Raw genomic sequence first — 22801 nt, 5'->3', positions numbered from 1 at the left:
ACATAAACTGTGGTTTGAAATGACAAATACAAACAGATGTGGCAATCTGAAATGAAACAGGACAGAAAAGGAAGCAAGTACTGCTGTACTACTCAGAAATATTTCCTCCTTCTCCACAGGCAGTATTGTTCATTCAGTCCTCTACAGAAACCAGAATATCCTTCAACCCTAAAACCACTGCACTTTAACCTTTATCTAACCAGCCTGACAGTGTGTTGAAATGACTGCAGGCTTGACAATGATTTCTTTGCTTGCTGCTTTAGCCTGTCCTTAATAACTGTAAAGGAAGTCATGCAAATTTGTCATTGTCAGCTCCACTGCAGAGTTTGAGAGGCACTAAGGACAGACTGTTTGCTCTGCGGCGTGTAAGACTGGTTTACCATGCCTTCACTTGCTCTGGTGGGCTCACATGAACACATGTATGAACTCTAACCTTTAACCCCAGTTTGAACCTTCACTCCAGCTTCTGAAAGGCTCATTATATGGAGGAAAGTTATTTCTCCTACGATCAGTCTAAGCAGAATAGCTCATGGGTTCTCATGGATTTTCAGTGTGTCCAGTTATTTATTCTGCAGTTTGTAAGGGTCAAAGTTAGTTCGGAGCAGAAAGTAAAGCCCCAAGGACACAACTGCAGATTTTGCTGGATGATTCCGTTCTCCCATTTAGAAGCAAATCTGAGAAATGTCTGTTCTCATGCTTCTCATGCAATTGTTGTTACCTCTGCTAAGAAATGCACAGCTTTCGATATCGCCTTGGCTGAACGTTCACTTACGAGAAACACACAGTCCCTTCCACTTCTGAGTGGGAGTGTGTCATGCCTACCCCATTTTACCAAAGCAACCTGTACTAGATCAGAGGAAACACACAACACGTTCGTGCTGCTGGTGTTCATGGTCTCCTGGCCGGGGGGCTCCCGGAGGGCCAGGCAGGGCGCTGTACTGTACCGTCGCAGGTGAAGTCAGGCAGAGCCACGTCCTGGATAGGGATCTCCTTGAGGAAGGCTGGCTTCTGGCAGCGTGGGTTCCCACTCACCACCCTGGTCTTCTTCAGCCACAGTCCCAGCCAGGCCAGGTGGCAGTCACACACATAGGGGTTGGACAGCAGGTTACTGAGGGAAAGAGACAAGTGCAACAAATCGACTGAATTTGACTTGAGCTCGGAAGTGATCCAGAAAAAAGGGATCCACCCAACTGTGCATCAAAAGCCACAATTCAGCATCTCTTTGGATCTTTTTACAGCAGCCTCATCTCGTCCGGACTCCAAAGCCACGCATGAATGGGCCGGGTCAGTACTGGGATGGGAGACCACCGAGGAAAACCAGGTTGTACTTTAAGTGATGTTGGTACAGTAGGTACTATTCTTCCCCCGGATCAGGATTTCCAAATGCCCGGGTATTGTGACAAGGTGCTGTCTTTGCGATAAAGCCCTAGCTACTCAGTCATTAAGATCCGATACCATGGTTCTGCCAGTAGGAGTAGGAGTGTTAACCTGGCTAAATTCCACTCTGGACTAGTGAGGCCAGTTTCTGCACAGTACATACAGTAGTTGCTTCTTCTGGAAGAGGATCTCGTGGTTGTATTTTTGCAGCCTGATAAGAAAACATTACAGAGCTGGTCCCTGCAGAAAGACTGGCCTGTTCAGAGTACTTACAGTTTTAAGAACACAAGTAAGATTTGAGTATAATGTATCATATAAATAGTATAACTTCACAGGCCTTTATACAAGCCAGCTCTTGAATTTGTGCTGTGGTCTTCAACACACATTTCATTTTTCCAAATACATTTCTATTTCTAAATCTTGCCACACGTAAACAACAATTTTCCAGGCTTGCATTTATAGATTTGTAACTTTTTATGTATGTTGACATTTAACAATGAAGCTTTGCTTTGAAACTAGCACTGGCTATTTCTGAAATCTAGTTATTAATCAAATTTCATTTAAAATAGGAAGACAGTTTTAGGACCACTAACAGGGGACTTATTAAGGCCTAGGTGGCAGGGTGTCTGTTCCATTATTTACGCGTTGACTAACTTACAAACTTGCTTAACTGCAGACTTGAACTGCTCGGAAAATGAGTCAGACAGCCCGCTATCAGCCAGCTAACTAAGCAAGACAAAATCCAAGGAATGAGAAGGTACTGAAACACAGAAGAAGTGTGTAGGAGGGGGAAATAAAGTTGCAAGGGACTTTTTATGCTTAGGAATTGATCATGGCTGCTGCTACACACCAAACTGAGTGGTCTGTTGAACCACTGTGTCAGACTTAAAGCGCTAGAACCACAGCCTGGAACTTCAGAGGGGATGTTCAATTATTTCCTCGTTAAATTAAATTATTTCCACCGCTCGTTAAATGATTTCCACTGCTTTTACTTTTAATTGCACTTCCCTTAGTATGCTCTGGAGTCAGACAGTCCACCATCACTTAGAAAATCTGCACCAGCCAAAACATCACGTCCCATCAAAGCAACCAAAAAGCAGCAACCAGTAGCAATTCAGTGTCAGTCGTTACAGAAAGCCCTGAAAGCCGGACTTAATTCCCACTGCTAAAACAAACAGAAATGAATACATACAGTACTCATATTAAATTAAAAGAAATAAAATTGCTGCTATAATCAAATATTCTCCCCCACAAAGTAATCCCGTTTTTCCCCGACTGTTCCCTTGCCCAGCAGATTTCCGGACGGCGGAAACACTTGCCGGCTCTAATTTAAGACAAGAAACCCATTTTTTCTGCCCGAGTCTGGGCTGCTTGTGATCCCAGTGGACTCAGAAACACAGCTGCTCCCTTAATCCCCACGTTACTGTGCATCTCTGCAGCCCGCCTGGTATTTTTAGCCATACAGCACTGGCATGAACCCTAGCAGTGTCAGCCACAGGGTAATTAAAGAGCTGCCAGGCTTTTGGGCAACATCTTCCAGGCAGAGGGGGAAGAGAAATGGAAAGGGCTTCGCTCCCTAGTGTGATGTGGTCCCTTATATTAAACACAGCTTCCTCAACACCAACCCCCGCCACCCAACCCCTTCTCCTCCTCACCCCCAGCCACTAACCACAGCTTTGCTGAGCACAATGGGACGCTCTGTGTGTTTTGGACCAGAGGACAGGATGTGCCTGGGACTGGGTGTTGTGTTGGCAGGGACTTCCAAACATCTTGAACTGGAGCCTCAATCCACTGCTCCATTTCGGGCTCCTCAGGTTTAGCTTCTAATTCTTCACTTAGTGAAGGGTGAGGGCACTTCAGGGGCGTAGGGGGATCTACTTAAAGGCTACAGGGCTCCTCCTCTGAAAGTGCTGTTGGAAGCTGTGTGCTTCTTGGCATAGGCTGATGGAGAGCCTGAAAACAACTACTTCAAGACCAGCAAAGGAACAAGCAGCTGAAGGCAGTTTAATTGGAATAGATTTTTTAAGACAGAAAATAGGCACTTCCTCACATAAAGAGCTCTGAAGTATTGGGGACAAACTGCACACACAAACTGTGGTCAGCGATTCAGTGGAATACTGATGAGTTCATTCAATTAAAAACCTACAGAGAAAAACAAACGAGAGGCCAGGGTCCTGCTTCATTTTCCAGCGTTCCTGTGCTCCCGGGGCCTGTAATTGCTATCATGTTGGCTTTACAATAAAACAGATCCCGCTCTGTCACATTACCATGTATTAGACCATTGCTCATGACTCCAGACTCTGAGTCTGGCTCTTTGCAGACGGAACATGCAAAGAAAATGGAACAGCCATCAGTCCAGTGAGTGGAGAGTACAAAGAACACCATGAAAGATCTCTTACTGTGGCATATCATTGCAAATGCACAGCAAAATGCAGCACTGAAACATCCTAAAGCAAAGAGCTATACAGGAGGGTGTACTGACTAGCTGTGGGGAACTGATAGAAGTGATGGAACAGTTTGCATTAAGAAAAGGCTATTCAGTGTTCTAACCAATTGCTTTGAAAGAGACATAATAAGCAGTCGAACTGGACTGCAGAGGGGGGTTCTTACATCGTGGAGAGGGAGTGGAGTGTGCTGAAGGCCCCGGGTGCGATGGTCGAGATGCGGTTGTCGTAGAGAGACAGCAGGCGCACTGAGCTGAGCCCTGCGAAGGTGGTGTTGTCCACACAGCTGATCTGGTTGCTCCTCAGCATCCTGCAGTAACACAAGTGCACACACCAGGCCATCAGGGGAGAGAGACAGGAAATGCACACTGGAGGCACAGGATGTAATATGTCATCTTATGCCACTGTGCTGGACTGGCCGGCTTCTCTAGTGTTGATTCAGGGATTTTTACATTAAGATTTTGCCCAGTCTGTCCTTCAGAAATTTGTTAAATGCAAAGTACTTCTCATTTGAGAGCCTCTACTTTCAAAGTTGACTCGGCCCTGCTCGATGCAGACAAGCCTGTGATTCACCAAAGTCGGTCTTGACGAATGCCAAGCAATAAGAGCCTGAGAGATGTTTCATGTGGTATCACCATGGTCTAGTGTAGCATACCAAGACTAAAGAAAGTAAAACATGCAGGCGTGTCATGCAACTCTGACACTGATGTCTCAGCTTCCACGTTTGGTTTCAGATCTTGTACATTCTGTTTCATTTTTAAATTCTGGAACTCAGTATTCAATGGAGGACATATGATAGTGGGTTAAAGACATGAAGACCCCCCCCCAACATTACTCCAATTTCTCAGTTATAATTACCCTCTGGATACCGATCCTTGCTGTGTGGGATAAGAAATCTGTTAATATGTTAATAGTGAAGAAGAAGAAGACCAAGGAAAGTTTATTTTGCAGTTTATTTTAATCTCTTTATTACTTGTTATTATTATTTATTTATTACTTTAAATACCCAGGACAACCAAAAAGAGTATGAAGATGTGCATGGCCATCAATCATCAGTGTTGGGTTTGGTCTAGTCAAACACATTTGCTCATTTGGTGCGGTCCTGCACTCTGATGAGGCCTGCCCCCCAAGTGGTACAATAGGGCAACTAAACTGCACTAAGACTGCCATGGCCAGAAACTTGTCATCAGATACTCACTGCATAAAATGAATAAATTCAAAACAGAGCCTTTGGTAATGAACATGGAAATCAGCAAATTCTGCATTACTAACTCTGACAGCAGAGATCTGAGAGGCAGCAATTCGATTCAGGAACTATCTCCGATTTGATAGCCACTAAATTTGATAATTGGAGATATGTGCATAGTGCACGACTTCATTTATTTACTAGGATGCCTTTGCTTATCTCAAGATTCACTGATTGAAGAAAATCAAAGCATCCGATAAGCGTCCCTGGCTTTTTGAAGTCAGAGGCTAAATTAAAATGGATTTCACAGACTAAATGTGCATTATTTATTTTGCTTTCATCCCTTTGTTCAATGGGGTATATATGAGCCTTCAGATTTGCCAGAATGCCGTAGTGTAAAGAGTTCACATGTTCACAACAGGCCAGAACTGGACAGCACTTCCCCGGAAGCTGGCCCGAGTTTCCCTCGTGAGGAAACGTGGTTCAGGCGGCACGTTTCAGCAGGAAGTGGGAAGGCATCACGGGAGAACGGACGGTCTTGGGCCAGGCCCAGAAACCCGAGCAGGGGAGGGCAGGGGTGTGGGGAAGGGCGGCTCACTCACAGGGTCTTCAGGCCGGTCAGTCCCCTCAGCATGCGGCCGTGCAGGCTCTGCAGCTGGTTCCCGGTGAGAAGCAGCTCCAGCACCCCGTCTGCCCCGTCGAAGGCGCCCTCCCGGACCTCCCGCAGCTTGTTGTTGCTCAGGTTACTGTGGGCAGAGACACGGGGGGGTCACCGCCTCTCACCGCCGCGCGCTGGGCTCGGCCTGCGAGCCGCTCGGCCTTCCTCGACACCCGCCCCCAGGCAGAACTGACACAACACGGCAGGCAGAGGGGCTCGGCGCTAATGGCAGTGATTAGTGCAAACTGGCGTAATTAGAAAACAGTCATGTGCTTTAAGTGGCTATTCAATGAGTCATCTTAGTCCTTTCACGTTCGTTTCCTGAAATGAGCTTCTCCAGAGTGTGTTAATCCACAGCGAGGAATTCCTGAAACCTCACCCTCTGAGAAACAAGCCACACCAGAGAGGAGGAGACAGTTGGTGTTCTGCTCTCATACCAACAAGTGTCACACCTGACTGCCGACTCAAGACAGGAGCAGCATTGATAAATCTTCCAAAACTGCCAAGTATCACGCAACGTATTGTAACACAATCTAATAACATAGGAGGTGAATAAAAAGAAGCCTGGTTATAGCACCTGTCCATCTTTAAAAGAAAGAAATGGTTTGTCACTAGTGGGTATTTGACTAGGTGATCACTTCATTGTTCCTTCTTCCTCTCCTGCCTTCAGACTCGGAACAAAGTCAGCTGATCTAATTTGCCTTTAACGTTTTTAGGATATTTTTCACATCTCGTCTGTATGAGAGAGGCTCACCAAGCAGAGGCGCAGGTCAGTAGACTTGAATATGCTGACACTATAAACAATATACTTTTCTCTATACACTACTGTATATAAACTCTTCTCTAGGAAGGAGACTCTGAAACTCTTCTGGCAGAAATAGATGGGTCTGACCCTTCACATGGACGATTTTCAAAAGATATGTAGCACAATGACCCTGTGATGTATAGCCGACCAGGCAGTAATCTGTTGCACTATAAAGCGCTAGGGGAAGTTTAGATATTGCCGATTTATTGCTTTCTGACAGAGCTGGATGGTAAGCAATTTCATGCTTGATAAATCATTACACTTGTTTCGTCCCGGCTTACGTTTTCATCTTCGTAGCGGACTTCAAACACTGAATGACGGTAAATCATGCCACATGGTCTGGAACATGTGGGCAGAGAGCACTGCTCCTCTTCCTGTGGTCATGGGCACTCCAGGCTGCACCACTTACTGCTTAGGAAGCTGTTCACCTTCTCCACCACTTTGGGCCAATTATTACAAAAACACCAGCATTTAACAGATACAAAAAGCAAGAAAAACAGACATACATCTTGCGCAGGTTCGGAAGCTTCTTAAAGATCCCTGTGGGCTCCAGGACGGAGATTTCATTGTCATTAAGGCGCCTGATGGGAAGATAAAAACATCAGCAACACGGTGAGCGGACTGAAAACAAGAGCATCTCACAGTCAGTCAGCACGTTGGAAGCTCTGCTGTGAAGCTCTGGAGCCACACCTGGATTGGGTTACATGCTGCTGTGGATTGCAGTGAAAACAGTGTCAGTCTGACAGAACACCTTTGTTTCCCCTACATTGTTCCTACATATGTGAAAGTTCACATCGATTGCTCTGAGAACTCATCTTTCGTGGATCTAATCATCGCACAGTTATGCAATGGAAGACTAGTAGGCTCTGGGTGACACAGGCTGATTTCTTTAAATACAAATGGAGATGTTTTTTTTTTCCCCCATTTAAAGTCACAAACCAAAAGGCCAGAATTTGATTCAGGTGCACAGTGCCTGGAATTCACTTCAGCATGAAAGGGAGTTTATGCTGGCCTGTGCTCAGAGTGAAATAAAAAGCAAAGCCTGTGATTCCTTACAACTCTGTGTGCCGCCGGCTGTTGCTGCAACCTCAGTAGTCTCAGAACCTCTGTGGATCAGTGAACCCGGGGGCTCGTAAGAAATATTGAGCGGAAGAAGTGAACATGACTTTTAAAAATCCCAATCCCGCCGAGGCAGCGGATAAGGCGCAGTTGAAACTCTCTTTGTGTGACCTTTTCCCCGTTTCCCTGTCCCGGCACCGCCAACAGCCCAGCTTCAGAACCCAGCGCCGGAACAAACAGACGGCACCAGAGTGGTTCTGGGTAAAAGTGGTGCAGCGCGGCTGCCGGCGCCAGGCCCAGACGTTTGTGTCCGGTCAGCTGGCGCCGCCTGTCCGACGCGCGCAGCAGGGCAGGGGGGCGGCGGGGGGGGGCAGGCTCTTACAGGTCAGTGGTGTGCTCAGGCAGGTGTGGTGGGAAGCGTCCGAGCTTGAGGTTCGAGCAGTCGACCAGGGTTCCCTCGCAGCGGCAGCGCTCCGGGCACACGAGGTCCTGGAAGCACTCCCCACTCAGCCGGGCGCGGTAGTCCTCGGTGCCTGCGCGGAGAGGAGCTGGGCATCAGGACAGACCCCCCACCACCAGGGGGCGCTCCTCCACTATTGACAACACACTTAGTGTCTCACGCACACGTTCACATGCTGGTACTCGTATGAAAACCACAGATTCTCCTCGTGTTTCAGGGGTACGGCAAGGACCTGCAAGGAACCTACAGGCTTGTTGAGCACGGGAACGATCATCTATTCCCCCCCCCCCCTAAAAAGTCACACATACGAAAGAACTGAAAGCACTGACGTCAGGTCCAAGCAATGAAATCAGGAGCTGGTTTTTAACCAGCCCATTATCTCAGTGCGTACATGTTGGAAACAATTCAGACTGAGTTGGATTTAGAGTCCCTCGGTCCCCAGCCGACACACACACGCTCCTCGGTCCTACAGATCGGGGAAATGGAGAGACAGTAAACACATGGAAGGAAAACAAGAGGCAAACGTCAAAACTACAAATGATACTATAACTCAAACTACAAAGATTTAATACAGATCCACTAACGCTGTGAACAAATATTGCCTCTGACGCCACATCTGACGCAGTTCAATCCAAAGAGTGGGGCTCAACCCATGAGAGAACCACCCATGATAAACTCAAACCCAGAGGCCTAAACACCAAACCCCTTCAACACGGAGCACCACTGCTCTGAACAGGACACTGACTCCTTCAGACGCAGGGAGGAGGAGTGGACAGGGCTGCAGACTGGCACCTGGAAGGTTACGGGCTTAAATTTACTCAGGTGAATCCCCAAAGAATATGTCCAGTTCTACCAATGTTAAGCCACCCGGGATAAAAACACCAACCAAACAAGCTGCTGGTGATACCTGCTTCTGTTAGAATTGTTTTCACAACCCCAAGACCTTTTGCAAAAGAAAAAAGACTATCCAATGAAAAAAAACAGCTTGACACAGCAGCCTGTTTCTTGCCATTTTCCTACTGTTTCAAGTCTCCCTGTTGCAGTCGCACGAAGAAAAGCTGGAGAGTCCCAGGAGAGGTCACACTCTGGAGGCAATCCGGACGCGATCACACCTGCGGCGTGTGTGCGTGTGTCTGCGTGTGTGTGATGTGAGCGGTCACCTTTCTCCTTCCACTGGCAGTGAGGACCCCCAGAAGCTATCCCAGAATGCCATGCTGCGTGCGAGTGCCCAGCGGTCCCTGGTGCTTGACGGAACCATGTGGAGCGAGAGCAGGCGGCAGCACATGGTTAGATCAAGCACAAGAGACAGCTGCACGAGAGGCAGAGTGAGGCAGAGCGAGGGCGAGAGGAGCAGCCAAAACAGAGCAGCCAGGAAGCCGGGCGCAGGCCAGGCTGAGAGGGAGGGTGGCGCCAGTCAACTCCCCCCCATGCACAGATGAGGGTCTCCACCCCGCACGCAGACGCCCCCAACATAGACGCGTCCCCAAATCATAAAGCGCCCTGGACAGCTGTCCGGAAGACAAGGTCCTTCGCGAGAAAAACAACGTTTGCCGTCAATATGTCCCAAAAAAAATTGCACACAGTGCATGAGTGCCCGGCGTCTGTCCACCATTCCGCTGCTTTGTTTAGTATTTTAAGATATTAAAGTCAGTCCTGGATGCAATGAGGTAACACCTGGTGCCGTATCAAAGATGTTGTGCTAGCAGTCACGTGTTTTTTTTTTTAATCCAGCAGATGAATTCTGCTCTTGAACTACAGTCCCTGGCAGAACCCTGCAGCAGGTAATGTGAGCAGCAGTTTTATTTAAATCATCACGTCTCGCTTCCCCTCTTCAGTGAGATGAATAGTTTTGCAATGTCCTGCCTGCATTCCTGAGGCATTAACTGCTCTCTCTGAATTCAAGACCACTCTCCACTGAGTTCCAATTGCTTTTCCACCAGCTGAATTCCTAGTGTTCGACTCCTCCGCACCACAGTAGTGCATGTCGTCATGCAAGGATGTGGTTTAACCAAAGAGACTTAGAATTTTACCTTGGAGCGTTAGGGCTCAATATCTGTCAATTCTGAATAACCCCTAACAGAGTTTCTACAGGATGATATGCCAGAAAATCCCACAGTATACGCTCCGACATCCCATATTAGTACGAACACCTTCAGAATAACAAAATGTGAAATGACCATGAAAGTCCTATGTTATCCGTGTTAGCTCTGTGACCAACTGCAATCCTGCATGACTTCTAAGGTGGTGTGTGTCTGCTCCCTTTTGTGCTTGGACACAGCTGCGTATTCTTTAGTTATTTCTAGGTCAACGGTGCTCATTTTAATTCACGATACTTTGGAGGTTTGAATTCTGCGGCTTTCCGTTTCCTCATTGTGACATGCAACGATCTCCCTCCATACCTTGTATACACAGGCACCTATGTGTGCACCTTCACCTGTACTTTAGCTTGTTAGCGCGTCTTGTCTAATTGAGGGCTTTTGCACCTGGGTGCCCCTTCACTGACAGGGACACTAGGCATTCTGTGGACTCTCACTAGCCGAGGCCTTGAGTACAGTTTCTGACCCAGACCTGCCCTTCAAAACTGCGACCTTTAGCATGTTATGACACACAGAGGCAGACCCGACGTCATAGGACAAGGAAACTGGCTCACGCACACGAATGAATGAATTAAATGGAAACTAGATGGAACGGCATTTAAATTCAAGAGTGGGAGGTGTTTTTTTTTTTTACACAAAGAGTTGGGAGAGTGTGGAACAAGCTGCGCAGCCACACCGTCGAAGCCGATACCGGACGGGCTTCCCGTCTGTCGGCTGTCTTCCGTCCCTCCAGGTTTGGGCCGGCGTTTGACCAGCCCCGGGAGGGGCGGGGGGGCTGGGGATGGGCGCGGCGGGGGCACGACAGGTACCTGAGCAGCGGAACTTCTTGCCCTTGACTTGGCTGATGCGCTTGTTGGCCAGGCGGCGGGGGTGGCTGCAGCGCGCCCCGCTGGTCTCGATGGGGTTGTCGAAGAGGTAGTCGGCCAGCCACTTGAGGTGACAGTCGCACACGAAGGGGTTCTGGGCCAGGTGTCTGGGAGGAGAGGCAGACCGCGTCAGGTTTACCGCCAGACCTGTCTGCCTGGCTTTCACAGACCGAGCCGCCGGGCACGCGGGGGGACAGGCGGAGAAACACGGAGGCTGCAGGAAACTAAACTCTTCTCAGATTTCTTTATTCCCTTGAAGAAAGCAGGGATACAGACTAAAAGGAACAGCGAAGGTGTAGATTTCAAGCAGGCAGACCTGTTGTGTGATTCTGGAAGGGGCCAGTTTAGCTGTTTAGCTGTCTTTATGATATGGGACAGCTGTACAGTAGAGTATGCATTCTGTGACGGGTGTTTAAGATGTTCCTATACCTCTATGAATTTATGCCCTTTAACATTCTGCGGTTAAACAGAGGTTTTTCTTGTCTTTTGACATTTATAGGAGCACAAGACATGGGAGCACAGACTCGGATTATAAAAGACCCTGGAAAATGATTGGATTTGGTTTTGCTGTGCTCTCTTGGAGGGGCCCGTAAATTAAATACACCCATGTCAAAACGTCTCTGAGCTGCACTGTGACTCCTCACGTGCCTTGCAAGGAGATGATAGTCCTTTATTTTATTATATAGGGCGGTTAACCGAGAACAAATTCTCAGTTACAATGCTGACTTGCCCACCCATTTATACAGTAGAATATTTAGTGGAGAGATCTGAGCAGTTGAGCAAAGCACTTTATTCAAGGATACAAAGGCAGAATCACACCCAGGACTTGGGCCCATGACCCTACAACACCAGACCTACTACTCCAAACCGCTCCCTTGTGATGGTACATTAACCCATCACAGAATTAAACAGTAAGGAGGCTTTACCTTAATGAAAGAAGGAGGACACAGAACATAAAAAAACATCAAACAAGCAGTTATTTCCATCACCATGCTTACGTTTACTGAGATGTCACTCTCTGGTCCATTAATTTGACCATTTCAGTGTTTCTAAGCTACAGGCTGCCATAAAAGCTTTTATTATAGCATACAGAATAGGTTCTGAAAAGGTTCTTGGTTGTTCACTTAGGCTGAGCGAATCTGCGCAGTTAGACATGCAAAACTAAAAATCATCCTGCTTTCTGCTTCCTAGGTAGAGTGTGCACAAACGTGCAATGCATAAATCCAGTTGCCATAGGAGTCTTAAATATACGCCTGCACTGTGACAAAGGCAGTTGTTCTTCTACAGGACTGAAATGTTTTTTTTCCCAACACTTACATCAAAAACGAATTCTTGGCATTGAGAGAGCACTGCAGAAACTCCACTTTCCTGACATACCAAGAACATACCGTAAAACCTAACCAGGATTTTTTCCAGAGGTGTTTGTTGTTTTTTCTGACAAGAATAGAAGCCAACATGACAATGTTCGCTATATCAGATCAACGAGCTCGCGCCCGAGGCTCCGCCTGACGCAGCTACAAGGGCAGGGCTACTCACAGAGTCTTAATGGAGCGCAGAGGGGAGAAGAGGCCTTTGCTGATGGTCTGGAGCTTGTTGTCGTACAGGGAGAGGAGGTTGAGGTTCTGCAGGTCTTGGAAGGTGTTCACTCTCAGGCAGTTGATCTTGTTGGCGTTCAGCAGCCTGCAAAACAGGAGACAGGCTGGGCTTAAGCATGCAGCCATGTGCGCTTCATAGCAAGCAACAAACTACAGTCTGGTTCATTCCTGCTTTCAAAAGCATGAAGCTGGACGTTTTATTTAAACACTCAACAGAGAGCCCACAGGGCCCACAGGGTTTTCATTAAAACTTCACGATGAATTTGATTAATTATGAAGCCAATGCAATCTTTCTCCACCTCTAAAGCAAGCCGGTAACGGAATTATGATTTCTTCTTTGTTAAAAAGAAGTGCAAAAAGAGAAACTTCAGCATGCTTTAGGAAGATGAACAAAATTAAGAAGGAAGGAAATTATTTGTTAAGTTTTTTTGCAATGTGAAATGATTTGGTTTTCTTTTCATTAAACTGACAACTTTCGTGCCGATTCCTCCGCCATACGTACATTCAAAGGTGAAATTACTTTTTTTACTGTAAATTTAAGACAATTTCAAAAACACTGAACAAAGAAGAGCAGGAGAAAGACAGTATTTGGTCATTCACAAATAAGGGGTAACTATAAACAAAGCTGCTTTATTTACAGTTTTCTCTAGACAATAGTACCACACAAAGCAATAGGTGCTTTATGCTCTGCTTTGCTGGAATAAAAAATACACAAATACAAAGCCCAGATCCTTCAGGTTTAGATTCTGGAAAACAGGTGGCAACAAACTTGGAAAATACAGAAGGTCCAGCATCTGGTTGTGAGCTACAGCCACATTTGTGCCTTGTAGCTGAATATTTCTGCCATGTTCAAATTCATATTAGCACTTCAATCACTCCCCATTGGAATATTAATGTACCTGAAACACTGCCAGTCTGCAGTGTGCTGTAGTCTACCCTAAATTAGTGGAAGACTTTGTAGTGAGGATCTGTCACACTACATACACATTCCGTGTCGCTAGACTTTATCACAGCAAAAGTTAATTATGTGGAGACATGGAAGGCAGCAACTGTTTGACTTTTGAGATAAGAGAACAAGCCACTACCGCTGACTGGAAACGATCTGCGATTTCTCTATTAAAATCCACACATTTTTTGGATTTGCCCACAAAGAAAAGGAATTCCAGATTTTCAAGTGCTCCTAATTTAAGCAAAGATTTCCTGCTTTTTATTGGGTGCTCCTAGTTCTCCATTGAAAATAACCTTGCCATTCAGAAAATATATTTTTAAAGTTCACGCAACACAAACTGATTTTTTAGGTAAATAATAATGTAGGAGCACTGTGCCTATCTTGATGGGACAGATATTCACTCCAGTCAGGTATTAATTGACTCAGCTATAAAATGCATGTACAGTATACTGAAATGTCTGAACCCCAATGCAACAATTTAAAAGTGAGATCAAGCTGTAATCAGCAAGAAAATTGTGTAGCTGGCTAGAGGTGACAGTTTCACTGTGTAATCTTCAGGGATATTGCAACTGAAGGGTCACTGGACTATGTCAGATTACAGTGTATGAAATGACCCATGCATAACTAGTCATAAATTATTTTAAACACACTGCAAAGAGGACAATTCAAAGAAGATGTTTTAGAGTTGTGAAGACTTCTTTTTCAGGGGAGGGTCAGTGTAGGAGCTAAACGTAACACAACAGCAGTGTTAAAAGAGTTCATGGTTTGCAATACAGACGTACAAAGTTTGTGATCTGCCATTTTACACGAAGGAAAATGCCCACACATTAATATTCTTTATAAGATGTAAATGTGGACAAAAAGATACTGGTGATGCAAATGCATACTGCAAAGGATTTACTATTTTCAGCTCAGTGCAATTATCTGAGCTGCAATGTTCTTCTTTACAGCAAAACACAAATGAAGTCACATATTTCTGGATTGTCGACGCTGTTAAACTTTGGTGATTAAAACAAAACAGCACGACCAATGTAGTGCTCAAAGACCCATCGGTGCAGCTTTCATCCCTTGATTTTTTTCTTTTTAGAGAAATATCTTTACACAAATTCTAGCTTCTACTTTCCTTATTTAAAAATGGGTGTTTATGTTTGATATGAATATAGTACACACATAGTACAGAACATATGAATGTGATCTATCTGTGTGTCTGTGATGTATCTAACCTCTGAGACCCCACAGCAATCTCATGTGTTGTTGGCACAGATGAGGCTTTGTAGCACTTGTTTACGATGACCCACAAGTTGTTTCAGTCTCGCTACAGAAGCCCTATCAAGTGAAGCCGTTGACATTTGAGCGTGTGTTGCTGTCGGCCCAACTGCTGTTGCTGGAAGCTGCTGCAGTTCCTTGATCACTTAAAGCGGATTCCTCCCCAGACTCACCCCACCTCTGCTGGAACCCCAAAAGTGTGAAAGTTTAAATGTCACTCACAGCAGCTGGAGAGAAACCAGTCCGTCGAAGAGGCCCTTGGGGATCTCCGCAATCTTGTTCCCGTACAGCACTCTGCCCAGACACAGACACAAAACAAAACCACAGCTTATTGTCCCAAAGGCGTCTCGGAGAAGGGCTGCCCCTGTTTTGGCCTGTACCTAGGGGGTGCTCTCTCTGGACAGCACTCGAAGCACAGCTCTGGGCTGCTATTTAAAGACAAATAGTCTTCAATAGCTGATGCAGATCCATTCTGCTCTCGCGAGGTGCTGAGGGCCTGTGTGTGTGTCAGCCTGCCCTGTCGGACGCTCTGCTGGCTTACTCTGATCGCCTTCCTAGGACTGGCTGGTGCAGGGGTGAACATAAGCCTCCTGGTTTCACCCCTGTACACATTGTTTTTAAAAATAATTTGAATGTATGTAGGAAGCCGGCCGAGCTATCAGCTATTAACACGGGTTATTCATTTGGTGCATTATTCTTTAAAGATAATAGGAGTTTAACACATTGAAGTGAGGGCTGGCACTTCGAAACCGAGTGCATAACCACATAGCTAGTCAAGAAGCTTTCTTTTTGGCGTTGCTAATGCGATACGGCCCGCACGGAAGAGAGTTCTCCTCGCTCACGACAGGCGGGAGTGCAGGCTAGCTGAGCAGAGACACGCCGGGACTCACAGAGAGGTCAGGGAACGAAGGCCGTGGAAGGCGTCCACTGCTATCTCGGAAATCTGATTCTTACTGAGGTCTCTGAAACGACAAAGCGCAAAAAAATGAGCACAACGCAAACCACTTCCAGCCGAGCTGTCGTACACCTCGATAGAAGAACAGCCAGAGTAACCACCCGCATGATCCTCCTTTCCCACCTGTCCCTTCCCTTTCCCACCAGCTCCGTCTCATTATCAGATCGTTCTCTGTGTTCGGAAAGAGAACAGCAGAACTGGTGATGACAGCAGGACTGAGAGAATCATCCCCCACCAATAACCACCTTAGAAACTGCTTGCCTGCCTACCTACGACACAAGATGTAAAAATGTTATATAGTGGGTCCAGTGAGTACAAGGCAAATTGCAAGCGCCAGCAGCACATTAAATTTTCACGTGTTGAGACTCCGACATGACAGCTGGCTGAATTATTTACAAGGCGGCTGTGGCGGCTGGAGCTTCTGGAGGGCGAGACCGGCAGAGCCGAGCCCCCCCCCCCCGCGCGGGCTTGATCCCGCGCCGCGACCGGGAACAGGGTCAGCTCTACTCACATCCTCTTCAGCTTCTTGTAGGGGGTGAAGGCTCCGGGCGGGATGCTCTTGATCAGGTTCTGCTCCAGGCGGCTGCAGGGAAGAAACAGCCAGTCAGGGTGGGGTGGGGGGGCAGGGGCGGGTCTCTCCGACCACAGGGGTGCCACTCAGCAATCACCCAAGCCCGTTTGTGCATGAATTATTGAAACAGACTGAAAATCCCATCAGTACGGGCAGTAGTTTTGGACGCAGCAAATATCACAATAAGTATTGCTATAGATAGATGTTAGCTACGTACTCTCAGTGTCTGCAAGAAAAGGATACGTGTGGCACTGAAACATGCACTTCAAGTACAGGTTCAAAATAAAATACCGCAGCTAATGCTGATGATAATGACACTATGCCGAAGTAAGCTGTTTTTGCAAAATAAGGTCATCTTATTTTGGCCTTGCTTTAACTGTACCTACTGGCAACTTAAATAAAGCCTTTACAGTGCTTTGCGTTGCTACTTTCCGTTAGGTCCCTTCGCACTTCAGTGCAAGAACAAAACTGAGAGGTCCTGCAAAGAAACGTGGGAGATCTGGAAGTAGGTTTAGAGGCGTCTTCACGAACGATACCAGCGCCAGCGAGGATTTCAGAGCGAGCAAGGCAAGTGGCCCCTTTCTTTAAAGACACGTATCCTAGCCTGTAGAGCATTCTGTTGATCCAACCATTCATTTAAAAATCTTCTCAACTTTACATTGCATAACAGCCACTAACAGACTCTGACCTATAGTGCCTGTGGGAAAGTCCTCAAGAGCTATAAAAAGCATAAAGTAACACATTGAAATACTCAATTAAAACCCAAAGAAAGTGAAAACTTGGGTTGCTGGTGGGCCCTCATGAAATACTCTTACAGAAATAGTGATTTTGGTTTCACTTTTAAGGTTGTGGCACATTTTCTAGATGTTTTCAGAGAAGAAGCGAGTAGTTTAAAAATTGCTGACGTAAATGGAGAGTATGTTTCTAAGGCAGGAAACAAGCAATTGATTCCCTTATAGCCTAGGGCCACTCGATCAAAGTGCAAATGAGAACACGTGAATTCTGCGGCAGCTCTGCCCATCCATCATCCAGAAGCTGCTTATTCCTGGAGAATTCCCGGGCCACAGAAACCTGGCCCCATTCGGAAATCACAGACAGAAGCCTGGACTACATCCAGGACGCCCGCCCATCATTGGGATCAGACATGTACAGGCAGACACTCAAGGAAACAGACATCACCTAGAGTGACCAGTCCTGCCGGTCAGCACATCTTTGCAAAGTAGGAGGAAACCAGAGCACCTGGAGAAAATGCATGTGGACACAGGGACTGTATGTAATGAGATTCCCGTTTTTTTAAGATCATAACTTATCAAAAAGTTTGTACACGGAAAGCCATTGTTAGAATAGGATCCAAATCAAACGGTGGTACATTCAGGTACAGAGTCGAATGAATGCTGAAAGAGAAGAGATTCTGCGGAAAACTGCTGCAGGTATTTAAAACCCTGAAGCTTACTGGCAAAGTAAACCCAGATACACAGATTAATAATAATAATTGCGACAACCACCCATGGAGACGAAAGGAAATGCTGAGAAGGACAGAAAATAGGATGGTCTCCTTTACACAGGGAATCATGGGCATCTGGAACCAGCCCCCCAACCATGCTGCTGAAGCAGGGTATCTGGGGCACCAGGAAGCTATCATCCGGCCCCTAAACCACAAGTATCTGAAGAATAGAGGTGGAACAATTCCGCTGAGGCACAGGCGAGAGGAACTGGGGTGGGGCAGGGCAGAGAACTCACATTTCGACGATGCCCTCCGGCAGGCTGGCTGGGATGTCGGTGAGGCCCTTGCCCCGGCAGTCCACCACGTTGTTGTTGCAGGTGCAGGAGGCCGGGCAGGAGGACGCCTGGGCGCTGCAGGTACGCGGCTCCGCCTGCTGGGGGCCTGAGAGGGGGCACAGGAGGGGTTCACCGTTTCACGCAGTGACCAGGGGCCACCGAGATGAAAAGCGGCTTGAGAAGGCTGGGCGCAGAGGGAAGGCGAAGCGATACAGGAGTGGTGGGACGTTAGGCGCTCGTGAGCCTTACGGGAAGACCTGCTTTGCCAGCGCTCCCTGATCAGGCGAGACAGCAGAGACAGGGCGCAGAGCGCTGCAGAAACCTGCTGGGGGCCCCCCAGCGTCACAGTCCTCCAGAATCAAGCAGCCTGTGGTGCTTGAAAATGTTAATGGCATCTCGGTTCTTAAACGCTTACAGTATCTGCAGAGCTACCACCCCGCTCTGCACTGCAGCACACTAACCGGTCACAGAAGTGTATTTCTTTTACTCTTTACAGGATTCATTTGCAGATTTATTAGATAACTATTCCAATAAAACCGGAGGGAATCTTCTTTTCAGGCTGTTTGAAGCACTTGAGCAGGAGATTTACAGAACAGTAATAAGCAGGAATTACAAATTAATATGAATCTACTTAAGCATTTCTGCTTCATAACAGATTAAAACAATAGACCAAGAATGCACGGGACTGTAAATAGCACCATTGAAATGCAAACAGTTTCTTGGGTTTCATGGTATAATCAGGGGAATATGGATATGGACAAAGAATGATATTCAGAAACATTGAATAATGTTAATGCAGCAAGACTGTGCAATTGCCCAAACATCATTAAATAGTAAGGAGCAGAGAGGCATTCAAGCTGCCACAGAAAACACATATAAGCAAGCTAAAAAATAAATACAGAGCGATATTATAGTATACTGTTGTAAAACAGTGGTCACAAGTTACTCCAAATATCAGAAATCAAATAATTCAATTATAGTAATTCAGTGGAAATTTAAAGCCTGTCAATATGGAGGACAAACTGATTATAGACTGCAATTTCATTTTGGCTTTGAGGAATCAATTCTTGATTTTTTATTATAATCTAAATTGTGGTGGTAGTGTTGGTAAGGGTATAAATAAAAAGTATCATGAAGTTGATTTATGTCTGTACTTGTCACTGTGAATCCATGAACTGGCTTCATCACTCTGTTCTCCTAACCACTGAGAGCTGGTGTGTGGGGAGTGTTCTGGCGCACTATGGCTGCCGTCGCATCATCCAGGTGGGGCTGCACACTGGTGATAGCGGAGGGGAGTCCCCATTACCTGTAAAGCGCTCTGAGTGGAGTGTCCAGAAAAGCGCTATATAAGTATAAGGAATTATTATTAATTATCTGATGGACACTTCAGGCAGGAGCAGCTCCAGACTATCCCACAATCAAAATACAAAATATACTGATGTGTTCGATATATCTTGGACGTCTGTATCTATTATCTTGTGGACTCTCAGCTGCTCTGGAATTACGTGGCAGATGTGTTGATGAGCCTGCGCAGCTCCGGGTTATTCAATCACATCCTCAGTGCCCCCTGGAAACTGAAGACTCAACCGATCTTTGAGTCTGAAGCCACATGAACGTGCTCTGGAGCCACAGTGGTTTTTTAAATTTAATTTTACTCATGGTCTTGTGCCGAAGGTGGTCAGGCACCAGTTATTTAACCTACATTGCTGCCAGTCTTCCCCTCACGTAGACATACTAATATTTTTGGTCACACAACTGGAAGTTAGAAAAGTCAGAAAAGCAAACTCACAGAAAGGGAAAATCAAACATAAAACAGCTAAGCCGTGTTTTGGGGAGTCTCACATGAGCACCCAGAAGATCGAGGTGATGTGTTGAACTTTGTGTTTCTGTCTTATTGGGAAAAGGCTGTTGTGCACCAGGTGAGCGCTTCGTGACCTTGCTCTAGGGCTCTAGTGACTTACACCCATCTTCCTCTGTGTGTGTGTGTACGCTCACCTGTGCAGATGAACTCCTTCTTCTGGACCTCCGGCACGGTCAGGCCCCTCATGTGGGCTGGGGACATGCACTGTGTGAAGGGGGCGAGGCCTCGTCTCTGCCGCAGCCAGTCTGACAGCCAGGCCAAGTGGCAGTCGCAGTGCAGGCTGTTGGAGTGCAGGCGCCTGGGGGAGGAGGGGCACAGCATTCAGGCACAGACACCCATCTGCTGCTCTGAAGACAGAAGCCAGGAGCGCATCGCTTACCAGAAGTACAGAGCAGCACTTACTCTCCATCGCTGACTAGAGAGGGGCTCACTCACCCAGAACGTGGCTATAGCACAGTGTAACGTTATAAAGAAAAGGAATTACACAACATCCAACTTTCTCCTTTTGCAAAGGTGAAAGAGATCAGAACGCCAGTGTGAAGAGACAAGAAGCGAATCAGGATATGTTCTGGAGGGGAGCTCCACAGCTCCACAGACAGTGAGTGCTCAAGCCCCCAACACCTATTTGTTCCAATTGCTCCCTGGGAATGACAAGGAGACCCTATGGTCTTTAAAAAGCTTGAGGAACGATATGGGGTGATTGCATCTAAGGCAGATACGATGGGATTATGCCAACATCAGTATGAGAAGACACTGTGAGCCAAAGCAGATTTCAAAGCACAGGACTGAAGTTATTCCCTTGTAGGCGTAGTCCTCGCCTGACAGATTCAACATTTTCAAGCATAAAACGGGCTCAGCGGGGAAATAAATATGGTCTCTTGTCAATTCCCTCGTGTTCCTGCTCTGCAGAACTCTGCGTCTGCTCCTTCGCGAGAGCAAGCGGGGGTACACTGTACCAGCTCACAAGAGAAGGGCTGTAACGAGCCAGAAGAAAAAACACCCGCAAATCGAAGGGGTTCTGCACTCATTTCAAAGCCCGGCCGTTCAAATGAGATTTCTGGCAAATCCTGCTAGGGACAAAAATCACTCATTGAAGAGAACAGTGGGCCAGAGGTTTAATAGACTTTTCCCATTAAAAACCCTGTTTATAGCTTCCCGTTTTTCCGGATTAATTACAGCGTAGTGGGATTAGAGTGGTCACAGGGCAAAACACACCGCGCCACCCACACTGACAAAGCACAGCGACAAGGTGTGTCTGCATGCGTGCTTGTGTTCCTGTTCTGGCTGCAGTGATCTCCTGAAAAAGAGAGCAAAAGGGCAGCCATCTGTAACAATCAATCCGCTCTCCAGACAATGAAACTGCCGACTGCTCCTGCCTACAACAGTGGGATGCTTCTCCACTTCTTTATTTAGCAGACTTATTGAATGGCAGCGCTGGGATGATATCATTCATTCTAATTGAATGCTTGTTTGAAACATGATATGGGGGGATGTGTGTGATGGGGGGGCGTGGAGGGGCGGGTGGGGGTAGCTGAACTATTTCATCAAAATCTGGAACCCACCTCCTGCTAAATGGATTACAGACATCTCTAAACATTTGATTTAATAAGTCGTTTTTACGAGCAGCAAATTCAATACAGAGATCTCATGGACATTAGAGCCAGAAAATTCGATACAGAGAAGTCCGAGCAGGGAGCCTCAGTCAGATAATTCAATACTGCACAGGGAGCTCAGAGCTGGGTAGCCGAGCGTCAGCAAATTCAATCCTGTACTAGAAAAGGTCTTGGGCACGAGACAGATGGATGGAACCAGTCCAGACTGACGAATTGTGAAGCGGAATTGTGATGTGCCAGTCAGAGAGTTCGGAAAACCACAGCACCTTACGGTGGAAACGTCATGCAACAAGCACTGGAGCCCCTGTAAAGCAGCCTTAAACACGTGACGGTGTGAGGGCATTTTTTATTTTCATTGTGCACATCCCAACGAGTTTTACAGTACACCTTGAGCTTTGGGGGCTTTCACTTTCAAGACGTCAGCTGCCATTAAGTGCAACAGCCGTGAGTACTTGAGGTTGAAGTCAGGGTCCTGTCTACCTGACGTCACTCACTGCTGCAGGGGGGCCAACAGCAGGTCTGGAGAATTTCTTTGTCAGCTGTAGGTATTGTCAGATAGAATGCAGCTTCACAAGAGGACACCCAGGTAGTCTAAATGCAGGCTGTGATATTCAAAGCAATGGCACTGGACACAACATTCATTTATCAGCATATGGAACACGCAGAGACTTTAAACTTTGTTGCATGAGTGAGCTATACTGTTCTATGTTACTTTTGCAAACCTTCTACTGGTAATTTAAGTGGGCAAAGTCTGGAAAGAAGTATTGGCTTTGACCACTGTGAAAGCCGTCTAGAGCCACGACTTTGGACAGTCCATCTTGTTCGATGGGCAAGTGCGTGTGTAGTTCAGGTGGGTAGCTGCATCAGCATGTGCGTGTGGCTGTTTGAAAAGTCTGTGTGTGAGCCTTTAAAGTCCAGCGGCTCACACAGCTGTACTTTTGCCTTTGGTGAGTAGAAATGAAAAACAAAAATAGCAAATACTGCAGACCACATGCTAATAAAAGCAGACCTAATGCAGTGTCTAAGTTAATACCAAGAGGCTGAATACACATGGGAAGACTTATTATTATTGATGGCAGTTGAATTCAGAGTAAATGTTCTACGGCACAAAAGAAAAACATGTAACATTTGTTAGCAATAACAACAACATTTTAAGCAAACAAGCCCGCAGTTTTAGTTTCTATGCCATGGAACTGGAATGTGAGCGATCTGTTTATGAAAAATTGCGTAAGAGTGAGAGACAATTATATAGTTTTCTAAC

At 46.5% G+C, this 22801-nt stretch overlaps 1 protein-coding gene across 2 annotated transcripts in view; it reads right to left on the bottom strand.

Moving 5' to 3' along the window:
* Positions 1-22801, bottom strand: part of slit3 (slit homolog 3 (Drosophila)) — a 181455-nt gene that overhangs the window by 29614 nt on the left and 129040 nt on the right. For both annotated transcript variants that reach the window (XM_015349877.2, XM_006631940.3), the window contains exons 8-19: positions 20062-20225; positions 18028-18172; positions 16228-16299; positions 15652-15723; positions 14984-15055; positions 12488-12631; positions 10895-11058; positions 7912-8062; positions 6977-7051; positions 5610-5753; positions 3988-4131; positions 945-1108 (exon numbers count right to left, since the gene is read on the bottom strand). In XM_015349877.2, coding sequence (XP_015205363.2) covers positions 945-1108; positions 3988-4131; positions 5610-5753; positions 6977-7051; positions 7912-8062; positions 10895-11058; positions 12488-12631; positions 14984-15055; positions 15652-15723; positions 16228-16299; positions 18028-18172; positions 20062-20225 — 1511 coding nt within the window. The remainder of the gene's footprint in view (positions 1-944; positions 1109-3987; positions 4132-5609; positions 5754-6976; positions 7052-7911; positions 8063-10894; positions 11059-12487; positions 12632-14983; positions 15056-15651; positions 15724-16227; positions 16300-18027; positions 18173-20061; positions 20226-22801) is intronic.

This window comes from Lepisosteus oculatus, chromosome 11, assembly GCF_040954835.1.
Source record: "Lepisosteus oculatus isolate fLepOcu1 chromosome 11, fLepOcu1.hap2, whole genome shotgun sequence".
NCBI lineage: Eukaryota > Metazoa > Chordata > Actinopteri > Semionotiformes > Lepisosteidae > Lepisosteus > Lepisosteus oculatus.
Note: the sequence above shows the minus strand (reverse complement) of the source record. Positions and strands in the feature narration are given on the sequence as shown.